The sequence below is a fragment of the Panthera leo genome, chromosome D2, assembly GCF_018350215.1.
Source record: "Panthera leo isolate Ple1 chromosome D2, P.leo_Ple1_pat1.1, whole genome shotgun sequence".
Taxonomy (NCBI): domain Eukaryota; kingdom Metazoa; phylum Chordata; class Mammalia; order Carnivora; family Felidae; genus Panthera; species Panthera leo.
Window position 1 is genome coordinate 45,579,447 of NC_056689.1, and position 12,446 is coordinate 45,591,892.

Sequence of the window (12,446 nt, forward strand, 5' to 3'; positions counted from 1 at the left end):
CACTAGAACTTTCTACAATGATGCAAATGTTCTAAATCTGTGTGACCCAATATGGCAGCCATTAGTAACATGTGACTAAACATTAGAAATGCAGCTGTTGCAAGTGAAATATTGAACTTGTTGTTTCATATAAATTTTAATGATTTGAATTTAAGCTTAAATAGCCACACATGGCTTCTGTATTGGATAACTTAACTTCTGACCACTCCTTCTGTCACTTATAAGTCATAAATCACATATAAGTCTGCCAATTTTATATGAAAAACACCAAAGTCTCTGCTTTTCATCTCCGTGCCAACTGCCCCGCTTGATCATGATACCTTCTGACTAAAATTCTTCAATGTCTCCCAATTATCTTCATAATAAAGTTTGTGCTCCTTAGCCAAACTCCAAGATACTTCATGTTATGACTGGTCCCTGCTTACCTTCTAGAGCCTCATCTCACCTCTCACTTTTCCCTGAGTTAAACTGTTAAACTTTTACATTCCCTAAACACTTAACTACTTACATTTCTCCATACACACCGCATTTCATATCTTGATTACCGACTTCTTATTTACATCTTTCTTGTTTGGGTAGTTCTCAATCCAGATGTTCCCTCCTCCAGTAAACCTTACCCCGAACCCTAAGTAAAGCTACGTACTTCCCTTCCAGGCCCCAAAGCATTCCATACAGATCTCAGTATTACCACAGACCACAGTAACTAGGAGTATCAGTAAGGATACCTGAATCTCCACTACTTGGTAAGGTAGTGATAGTGCCTGGCACAGTGGTTAGCAATATACCTGAAAGACTCAATACATATGTCACACTAGGCAGGAGCAGCCAAAGTGCATCCCAGGATTAGGCAACTTCCAATACTGATGCTCCCTGTCCCATCTTCCCTGTTTAGGTTTTTCATCTCTCCAGTCAGAGTTTGGTGTCTTGGTTTCTAGCACCAGGGAGCAGTAAAAACAAGTTACTCAAAAAAGTACCCCCAGTCTGTAACACAACCTAATCCTAACTTCTCCTCCTGATATGTGGCTTATCTAATGAAATATACATCTAATACTGATTTTTTTTAAAACTTACAGACTTCCTCACAACTTGAAATATTCGGATGATGAAACATTGAAGTATCTGGTAGTTCTCCATGAAGATACGACAGTTTTTCAATTCCAAAGGCTTCTTCATAGAAATGGGCCAGTAATGGTGGCATTTGACAACGCCACCTTCTATCTCTTTGGTTATCATGACAATAACATTAGAGTTATTTTCTAAAACCATTTGCCAGAAGTCATCTGTGGTACTTGGCAGTGGTCCTTGAGCAGCAATATAAAAATACTCTTCTCCAGAATTCATTATTCTAATATAACTAGCATTGATGTAGTCTTTGTTTTCTCCAAGAGGAACACGTGTTGAATCATCTATCATAAAAACAGAAATATCTGGTAGATGACAGAAAAGTAGGAGATACAATACACCCTGGATTCATGAAAGTATTTCACACTGGTAAATTCATTCATCTCTTTGACAAGCAGAGAAGATGGCATAAGAGTGTCATTTCAAGAGTTATAGGACTCCATGCATTTAAGTTCTTCCCTCCCCCAAACATAGTGGCATGACCTACAAAATACAGAATGAGTGTTTTTTGTTTTCATCTGTTTCTACTAAATAGAGAAGGTTGCCATCGGTATCCAGACACTTTGAGAGATTTCTGTTAGATATGGCACAGGTATGATTAGGCCAAGGGAGTTACCTAACTCCCTTGAACTGAATACAGCCAAGGAAGAGCCCTCTGAGGGGGCAAGGGAATGCCATTCTCTATAAATCCAGTCAACTTTTATGTCCATCCTCAGCATTCACTGGGTGAAACAGTATGTATCACTAAAAAATAAGGAGGCAACGAAACTATGCGCTTTGCTATCTGTGCATGAGCTGAGTAACAAGTACACAGTGACCAACTGCAGTAGTATTTTAAAAGAAGCAAAAAAAAACACGACATGATTAGTCACTGATCATGATGCAAATCTGTTATTTACATAGTAATCTGCAGACTGAAGAGCTAGAAGTGAAGTTTGTACTTTATGCAATTACTCATAGTTAATATATCGTGATCACTGAAATTTGAATTGTGTTGTTGGGGGAATGGTGTTCTTCACTAAACACACTAACTGAAATTTGTGCATACTGGAGCCATGCAAAGTGAGGCTTGCATATACTTGCAGTGTGCCAAGATATGTGAATCTCCCAATTAGTCTTCCCAGCATTTGAAGAGAGGAATGAATGATTTTCCTGGATTTCTTGACATGATTCTTTTTGAACCTTCTCTATTACTTCAAAAAATGTGTGGTGAAGAAATCAAAGAAACCTTTGAGGAACCCGGGGGGCTCAGTCGACTGAGTGCCCAACTCTTGATTTTGGCTCAGATCATGATCCCAGGGTCCTGGGGTTGACCCCTACATTGGGCTCCACATTGAACATGGAGCCTGCTTGAGATTCTCTCTCTCTGTCCCTCTGCCTCTCTGCCCCCCCCCACCCCCGTTCACATGCATGTGCATGTTCTCTCTCTAAAAGAAAAAAAAAAACTTTCTATGATTGTTACTTAAGGAAGCTTATTTGAGATTAAATTACACTGTAGTATAAGGCAGATAAATTAGTGGGCTTTAAAACAAAAGTTGACTGAATAACAACTGATTTTCTTTAAGAGAAAAGCAAAGGGTTTTACATGATTTTCCTTAGTTTTAGCCATTGAACTTTTGTTTGGTTTGTTCTCTAGAGTTAAGAGTCTCTTGTGGTTTGCCTCCCTTCTTGCTTTTATTTTATTTTTCCTTCCCTTCCCCTATATTCACCTATTTTGTTTCTTAAATTCCACATATGAGTGAAATCGTATGGTATTTGTCTTTAACTGACTTATTTTGCTTAGCATAGTACATTCTAGTTCCATCTATGTCACTGCAAATGGCAAGATTTCATTCTTTTTGATGGCTGAGTAATATTCCATTACATATGTGTACCACATCCCCTTATCCAATCATCAGTTGATGAATATTTGGACTCTTCCCATACTTTGGTTATTGTTGATAGTGCTGCTATAAACATTGGGGTGCATGTGCCCCTTCGAATCAGTAGTTTTGTATCCTTTAAATAAATACCTAGTTGTGTAATTGCTGGTGCTATTTTTAACTTCTTGAAGAAATGCCATACTGTTTTCCTAATCACTGAACTTTACTTTTTGTATCTTCACATCTCTTTTCTCTTTAGTTGTCACTCTTCTTGTACCCAGAGTAAAGAGTTCAAGCCAGATCAAATGTCAAATGTACCCCATATCCTAAAACAAGCTTCTTGTAATCCTCATTTTAAAGTCTTGTTTGCATTTGGTTCCTTGAGGGCTAACTGCACATGTAGGTGTAGGAATTATATAACTGGAACCTCTGACTTCTCAGACTAGCACCAAATTGTTGGTATTATCTCTTAAACATTACCCTGATTTCAGGAATATTCATCAATGTACTTCTGCACACTCTCCCCACAGAAGATAGAAGAATTAATATTTTAACTATCTGGGAAGGTACTCATTAGTCTATAATAATAAAGCTATTTTAGATCTGAATGAACCAACTAAACATAAAGGTATTTATCTAATTATGGCAGTCACTATTCTACCCTAATTTCTATGATAACCACCTCAAGTCTAGTGGGAGAAACAGGAACATAAATAGATAAATAAAATATAATTTGGTAAATTGGGGAGGTCAGTCACAAGGTGGTATGAGACTATTAGAGAAACACCAAACCTAGCTTTGAGGACCACAAGGAAGGTCGGGCTGAGCTAGCTCTGAAAAACAGTAGGAATTACCTCAGAAAAGAAAGGAGGATGGATGGCTCTTGCAAGAACCACAGGTTCAAAGGCCTGGAGACAAAGAAAGAGAATGAATTCCAGAAACCAAAAGAGGTTCTGTCAGAGAGCTGTGGCAACAGAGGTGGAATAGATGCCATGATGCTAAAGAGCTTTACCATGACAGTAACAGGGAGCCAAAGAAGAGCTTGGAAGGGATTTGTGTTTTAGGAAAGTCATTTCAGTAGCTGCTGTGAGTAGATGGGCATGGAAGCAGTGAAGAAGACAGACCAGCCAAGAGATGAAATCGGCTCAATCCAAGCAGTGGTTGGAACTGAGACATGGGGGAAGATTCTGGGGGTATTAAGGAAGTAGAATTAAAAGGGCTTTGTGACCACTTTTGAATATTGCACGTGACTCAAAGTTTTCTGGTGTGGACAACTGGGTGGTTACAGTAAATAAGATACAGGAGGAAGGAGAAAGGTCAAGATGGAGGAAGAAAAATGGTAAAGTAACACGAAAAATATTTCACTTTGAAAGGAATGTGAGGCATAGAATGAGATTTCCTGCCTAAAATTAAAAATGTCTTGTATTTTGTTTCTACTCTTTGGATGGCCTGAGACAGATAAATCCTGTGAGTAACTGGGTGGGAAGGAGAGGGGCACTAGCTTCACCCAGTACAGGGAAGCAATGTGGAGGGCCCTTAGAGAAAATCAAAGAGCAACCTCCTATTGCAGGGTAGATTGGCAGTTTTATTGTCCAGGGCAGAGGATATAAATAGCTCCATTGTATCCGTGTGTCTAAACAAAATGGCCAAGGAAGGTGGTTAGGGCTTGGGATACCAAAAGTGAGAGGTGTCTCAGACTACTAGACTTTATATTTTGGATATAGTTCATGGCCTGACAAGTAGCATATACGTAAGAAGAAGGTTTAAAGACTTCTGTAAATAACCCTATGTTAGTTGCTGGAAGAAGTACCTGGAATAGAAGACTTGAACTTGACCATGTTCTAGCATATTTAAGAATATGCCCAGGCCACCCACTAGCTAGCTACCAGAGCTCTTTGTCATGATCACAGGTCAAAATGCCTAATACTGAAAGCCATACAACCCACTTTTTATCTTTCCCACAATGTAAACAGGAAAATAAAACCATTTTTAGCTTACATGGAAGAACATCTCGATATCTGTTTTTGTCTCTGTTGCGTAGGTCATTCCCAGAGTTGAACTCACCAGGTAGGTTCTGAAAATCTAAAGTCTTTAAAAGGTAAGAAATATAAGTCACATATTTACTACGACAAAAAGAAAAAGAAAAAAAATCTGCCTTTGCTTAGTGTTCATGATCCTTAAACCTCTATATGGCATGACCCAATGTTAAATGTGTTGTATGATAAGTGAAGTCAAAACCGCATTAAAAAATACTACAGAAAGGGGTACTTGGGTGGCTCAGTTGGTTAAGTGTCTGACTTTGGCTCAAGTCATGATCTTGTGGTTCGTGGGTTTGAGCCCCGCATCGGGCTCTGTGCTGACAGCTCAGAGCCTGGAGCCTGTTTTGGATTCTGTGTCTCTCCCTCTCTCTCTGCCCCTCCTCTACTCATGCTCTGTCTCCCTCTCTCAAAAACAAATAAACATTAAAAAAAATACTATAGAAAATACCTCAAATTTGAGATGTCAATCAACAAGTTGTTTGATAAGAAAATGCTAATCTCTCTAAAGATGCTTTTTTCTCTTAAACTTCAATATTTTTCCTTTTTCATAAAAAAGCCAATACAGAACATTCCCTTCTTGGACTTCCCCATAAATCTATCATTTTATAAGCAAACAAATAAAAATAACAGCAATATATATATATATATATATATATATATATATATATATAAACATATAAACCAAAAAAAATATAAGCAGACTCACAATTTACTCCTTGGCCCATGAAGGAATTATCGGATATCAATTAAGGAATTCTTCCTTTCAAAAAAATTTCATTATCAAGTGTGAATTCAGTAAACACTGATTGAACATTTAATACGTACTCAGCACTTTTCTAGATACTGGAATACAAAGATGAACCTGAAAATTTTCCCATCCTTAAGGAGCTATCAGAGCAGTCAGAGGGGGACCTATGAGATCAATGTACAGAGATGCTAGTATAATGGCAGCACTGATGACTGCCATCAAAAGTTAGTCATATGAAAGTATGTGTGTGTGCGGAAGGCAAGGAGAGCAGAGGTGAGCAGGTACCACTCCAGGTAAAAGGACAGGAATAAAGGCCCGGGGGCATACATCTCCTCTTGGGGAAACAGTGAATAGGATGATAACAAGAGAACAGAGAACATGATCTAGCCCAGAAGGAAACGAAAACTACCCAGGAAGGCCTTGTTTCATATACAAAAGAAGCAGAGATGTAACCAGTCCTAGTCTATGAGAATATTTGTGGATAAAGCCTGTGAGTCTATACTTTTCAAAAGCTCTTCAGTAACCCTTCGGTAGCCAACCTGGCACCACCAGTCTTTAAATAAGCCCTGGCAACCACTGGCATGGCCGATGAGAAGCTAGGGAAGGTGTTAAGCAGTAGGATAGTAAGATTTTTACCCTTTTAATTTTTATGCAAATTAATCCTAAAATTAACTTGGAAAAAAATATCTGTAGGAAGAACTAGAAGAATTCTGTAAAAGAGTAAATGAGGGAAGACTAGTCTGAACAAACAGTAAAAGATCCCATGAAGCTACACTAATTAAGAGAGTTTGGTAACAGCATATGAATAAACAAATCAATGGAAGAAGTCCAAGAATACATTAAAATGTATATATCACTTCAGTATATAATAAAAGTGGCCTTTTACATCACTGAATAGAAATTTCAAGAGGATCTTGGGACAAGAGGATAGATATATAACGTGGGGTCCCTAACAAATACCTTATAAAAAATTAAATTCTAGTTGGATCAAAGATTTATACATTTTAAAAAATTTATACATTTTAAAAGATATTAGTAAGAAACATGAAATAATTATGATCTTAGAGTGAAAGGGCATCTAAAGGATACAGAAAACCCTGAAGTCCCAAAAGATTGCCATATTTGACCACTAAAAATTACCTCTCTTCTTACTAAATGTGTATGTGCATGTACACACATGTATGTGTGGCACAAACAACAAGGGAGGAAAGTTACCATATAAAGCATATACAAAAGAGACAATTTCTTCATTATATAAAGCTATCAATTGATAAGAAAAAGAATAAACAGAAATTGAGCAAAGAATTGGAACTAACAGTTCACTAAAATAAATATAAAAGGCTTAAAAAATATGGAAAGTAATTCCTCTGTTCTCAAATAAGTGTCAATTAGATAGATCATCAACAAGAAATCATTTGTCATGTAAGAGATAAGCAAAGATCCAAAAATTAAATAGCACAAAATACTGGTGGTCTTCCTAGTAATTTGTTCTAAAGAATACTAATACAGGGTGGCTCAGTCGGTTAGGTGTCCCACTTCAGCTCAGGTCATGATATCATGATCTGTGGGTTCAAGCCCCACGTCGAGCTCTTTTCTCACAGCTCAGAGCCTGGAGCCTGCTTCAGATTCTGTGTCTCCCTCTCTCTTTGCCCCTCTCCCCCGTGCTGTCTCTCTCTCTTGCTCGATCTCAAAAATAAATAAATATTTAAAAAATTAAAAGAAAAAACAAACAAAAAACAAAGAAAGATATACTCGTGATGGAGTCTTTCATTAAAAAAAAGGATACTCATACATATGTACAGGCATATGAAGAGGGGTAACTGTTGTTCATAGTAGCCTAGAACAATCTAAATGAGCATGATAGGGGACTACGTAAAGAAAAGAAGGCCTTTAGAACTATACAATTAACTATACTATGCAACCCTTAAAAAGAATGAGATTTTAGGAGATAGAGCTATATGTACTGATAATATATTTGGAAATTATTTCTCAGGTGACACATTTTTTTTTAAGGAAGGAAAGGGTAATGGTGAATAAAGTACATGCTAATGCTTTTCTGGACATTTGGATGACAAAGTTAATAGTGGAAAGGGAGCCTAGGAAGTCAAGAGAGAAAAAGAAAGATACTTTATCCATTTTATAACCTTTTATGCTATTTAACCTCTTTTTTTAACTATATACACCTATTACTTTAAAAACAAACTTATAGGGGCGCCTGGGTGGCGCAGTCGGTTAAGCGTCCGACTTCAGCCAGGTCACGATCTCGCGGTCTATGAGTTCGAGCCCCGCGTCAGGCTCTGGGCTGATGGCTCGGAGCCTGGAGCCTGTTTCCGATTCTGTGTCTCCCTCTCTCTCTGCCCCTCCCCCGTTCATGCTCTGTCTCTCTCTGTCCCAAAAATAAATAAAAACGTTGAAAAAAAAAAATTAAAAAAAAAAACAAACTTATATTTAAAAACAAAGACAAAGTACTCAATTTAAAAAACACAGAAAAAAAAAAAAAAGAAAAAAACCCTCTAGTAGTAATGTGGAAAATCAGAGACTTCTGTTAAAACCAAAATATTTACCATAAATTCCTGGATGATTTCAAATTCTGCTACTTTTTTCTCAAGCACGTTAACACAATCCTTGATGGTTAATTGCTCATGAAAACTGAATATTAATGGTCGAACATAAGCCAGCTGAGCTAGCTCCCTTTCAGAAACAATTTGTATACCTAAGAAAAAGAAAAATTCACATTTGTAAGTTACTTGTATGTATGTGAAGGGAGATTTTCTTTCTGTTGTTGTTTTTTCTTAAGTAAAGGCACAGCCACCTATGGATTACTGGAAATTTGTGTTTCCAGAAGTGAAGAAATCTGTTACTTTGAAAGAAAGTATTCTTGGTTTGAAAAATCGTGATTATGTACTTTGAAATTACACAAAACCCACTATTCTTGGAAAAACTGTTAAGTGCTATATAAATAAAAGATGCTATAGACTGAGAAGTGTTCTATTTAACAATGTGAATTGAGTATATGTATTGACAATTATGCACAGCAAGCATGTGCAAACAAGACTTGGATGGGAAAAAGTGAGAACTTTTGTCTTCCCTCAGACCAAGTATTTAACATCCCTAGAGTTTGAGAGGAGAGGATGTGGAGAGTCTAACACACTTCTCACTCTAAAATAGATCAAGGACACTCATGCACACACAGACATACAACACAAATACACCCCCCACAAGGATAGAGAGGCTCTATGTGATATCATTAATAAGACTAAAAAATATATATAATATATAACTTGTAATTATGTATTATATGCATATATATACATTATATAGTTACCCATTTATAACAAATAATAATAGAAGAGAATACATGCTATTCAATAGTACACATGGAGGGTTTTTTTTAATGATGACGTTCTATGTCATGTTGACAATCTAGATTCCAAACAGCCGAAATTTTACAGATCATGTCCACTGACCAAAATGCAATAAATCCAGAAGTCAGTATTAAAAGAATATTTTTAAAATTTCAGAATTTTGAAGTAAAATGCTCACGTGAAGCCAGTTCTCAAAATCTCTTTTCAAAGCCAAATAATATGAACAAAAATAAAGTTAACACCAGCAAATATATATATATATACATATATATGTACTTATATATACATATACATACATATATATATATTTGCATATATATATGCGTATGTATATGTATATATATATATATACATATATATGCATATATATATGTATATATATATATATATATGTATATATATATATATACACAAGAAGCAATTCCACAAAAGAATGGGGATAAAAAGTAAAAAATTTTAAGAATGTGCACAGCCCTGTGAAACTCTTCTTGTCTTGGAACCCTATTTTAACCAAAAGCTCTTTGCAGGGGTGGAAGTGAGGGACTGTTGGTTGGGAGAGATAGTCACAGAAGTCCTAAAATTTCTCACAAATATCTCTAACCTGAATATGAGAGGAGATCTAGGAAGCCTAGAGGGGGAGCTAAAGTTTGCAAGAGTAGAAGCCATTTTGATCATCGTTGATGCCCAACAGAAAAATCTTTAGAGCTTCCCATGTATTCCAGCCTTGCTAGAACAAAAGCTGAGAGAAGGGAGAGAGGAAACGAAAGAAAGGGTAGAATGATTGTAATGGACACTGTTGTTGACTCTCCAACACTGATTCTACCCTGATGGTTAGTTAAAGCCATAAGTGATCATTCCACAATAACTCCCTTGCCAGTGAATAATTCAGCAATATGTAGATGACTTGATCCAATGGGAAGCAAGAAGTATATTCAGGGCTTGCGGGCAAGGAAGAGAAGCAAGCCTCTCTCTCATCTCCATCCCTTGCCCAGACATAGATACAGACGTATAAGACCCTGATTATTACAAGCAGCCCTACTGTGACATAAAAGGAATGAGCTGAATACAGCAAATATGAAAAAAATACACATAAAGAACCTATGCTCTTAATGACATCACTGAGAAACTGATCAAATTGAACTTGGAACACTTCCTACCTCTCTACTTCCATTATGGGAGAAAATATATTTCTGTGGTTAACATCATTTTGAATTTGGTTTCTCTTTATTGCGGCCTGGCCCAAGAATTCCAATCAAGGTGGACAGGTCAGGCTTCAGCTACAATAATGGCAATGGGATTTTTGCAGAGGGGCAGTTCTTTTCCAGCTATTTGGTGCGACATCATTGGACAGGTTTGAAGAACAGGTGCTTCCCCCTAACATGGTCCAAAAATAACACTGCAGAATGGTCTACGACAAAAACTGCTAGCTTTGCTGTAAGGAGGAATCTGAGGGAGCTGGACACCGCTGCTCGAACCACTAGCTCCTGGATGACACTACTATAGCAACCATGGAGGAATTAGAAAGTCAGCACCACAACTGTTGGTGCTAGCGATGTACCACTTCAGTTATAATGAGACACGAGGAATACCATGCGTGTTATGGTGCGTACCAGCAGCTTGAGAGCGTCTCCACAGATTTAAGTCTTGGCTAAGTGCATACAACTGGTCAAACCCACATAACTTCAGGATTTCCAGGAAATTAATTTTTAGTTTTCCTGCCTGGGCCATACAGAAAGACATGTTAGGAGAAGGATGTGATCAAAGCTGAGTAAGCTAATCTATAATATCTTCTATACAACAATTCACCCACACCCTGTGAGTTTTCTGTTCCTTTTCCCCTAACCCTTCTGCACATTTGTCATTATCTGCTCAGCCAAAATCCAGCCCTCAAAGTGTAGTTTATAATGGAAGATAACTAATCAAATCAAATCAAATGGAATGAGAGTCAACAAGAATTCATTCATGCTCAAACTGAAAAATCAAGGAGATGCAGAACTATACATGTTACTGAGCAAGATGGAAATAAAATGAAAGACGAAGAAAAAAAATGAGCAATGCAATATGGTAGGCAAAAAAAAATTTAATCCATTCTGAATGGGACATAACTTATATTGTAGATCTATTATCTGTAGGAAGAAGTAATGGAATATAAATTATTTTAAATGAGTTTAAAAGTGAGATTTTAAAAAACAGAATGGCCTCTTTTTTAAATGTTTATTTATTTATTTTGAGAGACAGAGACACGAGCAGGGAGGGACAGAGAGAGAAGGAGAGAGAGAATCCCAAGCAGGCTCAGCTATTCTCAGCACGGAGCCAGATGTGGGGCTCAATCTCACAAACTGCAAATTCATGACCTGAGCCAAAACCGTGAGTCCAATCGATACTTAACCGACTGAGCCACCCAGATGCCCCCCAAAAAACAGAATGGCCTCTTATATTAGGTTCTTAAAGTAGTCAAATTCACAGTACAGAAAGTAGAATCGTGGTTGTCAGAGGCTGGGGGAGGGAGAATGGAGAGTTAAGTACTTAATGGGTATAGAGTTACAGTTGAGGAAGAGGAAAAAGTTCTAGAGATGGATGGTGGTATTGCTTGCACAACAGTAAGAATGTACTTAATACCACTGAACAGTACACAGAAAAATGGTGAAGATGATAAATTTTATGTTCTGTGTATTTTACCACAATTTTTAAAATACTACTAACAACCCAGATTCTTTGCATCACTTATAGTCTGTTATCCAGAGATCAGCTGCTATTATAAAGCTAAATTCTCCTCACGGTCACAAAAAGATGGTCAACAGCAATCAGAGCCATGTATTTTCTTGCTTACAGCCTATTTATTTTCTTTTTAAAAAAAAATTTTAATGTTTATTTTTGAGAGAGAGACAGAGCACAAGTAGGGGAGGGGCAGAGAGAGAGGGAGACACATAATCCAAAGCAGGCTTCAGGCTGCGAGCTGTCAGCCCAGAACCCGATGTGAGGTTCGAACTCATGAACTGCCAGATTGTGACCTGAGCAGAAGTTGGACACTTAACTGACTGAGCTACCCAGGCGCCCCACATACAAACTATTTCTTAAATGCAAGGACAAAGTTTCCCCAAAGCATCCAACAAACCTTTACCTGAATTTCAGGCAGGCCAAGTGTCTGAAACATAGCCGGCAAAACAAAACTGGCAAAACCTAACTGGCATATCCTCAGATCATTCAGGTTCACACCCTGAGTTAAAAGCAATTTCTCAACCTGCCTTGCTGCAGCTTGATGGAAAAGAGATGAAATGAGTGCTGAAGAATCAGCTAGAGTGATCACTGG

At 37.4% G+C, this 12,446-nt stretch overlaps 1 protein-coding gene across 8 annotated transcripts in view; it reads right to left on the bottom strand.

The window, feature by feature from the left end:
- The window catches only part of PTPN20 (protein tyrosine phosphatase non-receptor type 20), a 109,859-nt gene that overhangs the window by 13,569 nt on the left and 83,844 nt on the right, over positions 1-12,446 (bottom strand). For all 8 annotated transcript variants that reach the window (XR_006194419.1, XR_006194418.1, XM_042908084.1 and 5 more), the window contains 3 exons: positions 8,336-8,484; positions 4,983-5,073; positions 1,072-1,406 (listed from right to left, as the gene is read on the bottom strand). Coding sequence is in view for 6 of the 8 variants with exons in the window: in XM_042908084.1 (XP_042764018.1) it covers positions 1,072-1,406; positions 4,983-5,073; positions 8,336-8,484 (575 nt within the window). In the remaining 2 variants the exon portion in view is untranslated. The remainder of the gene's footprint in view (positions 1-1,071; positions 1,407-4,982; positions 5,074-8,335; positions 8,485-12,446) is intronic.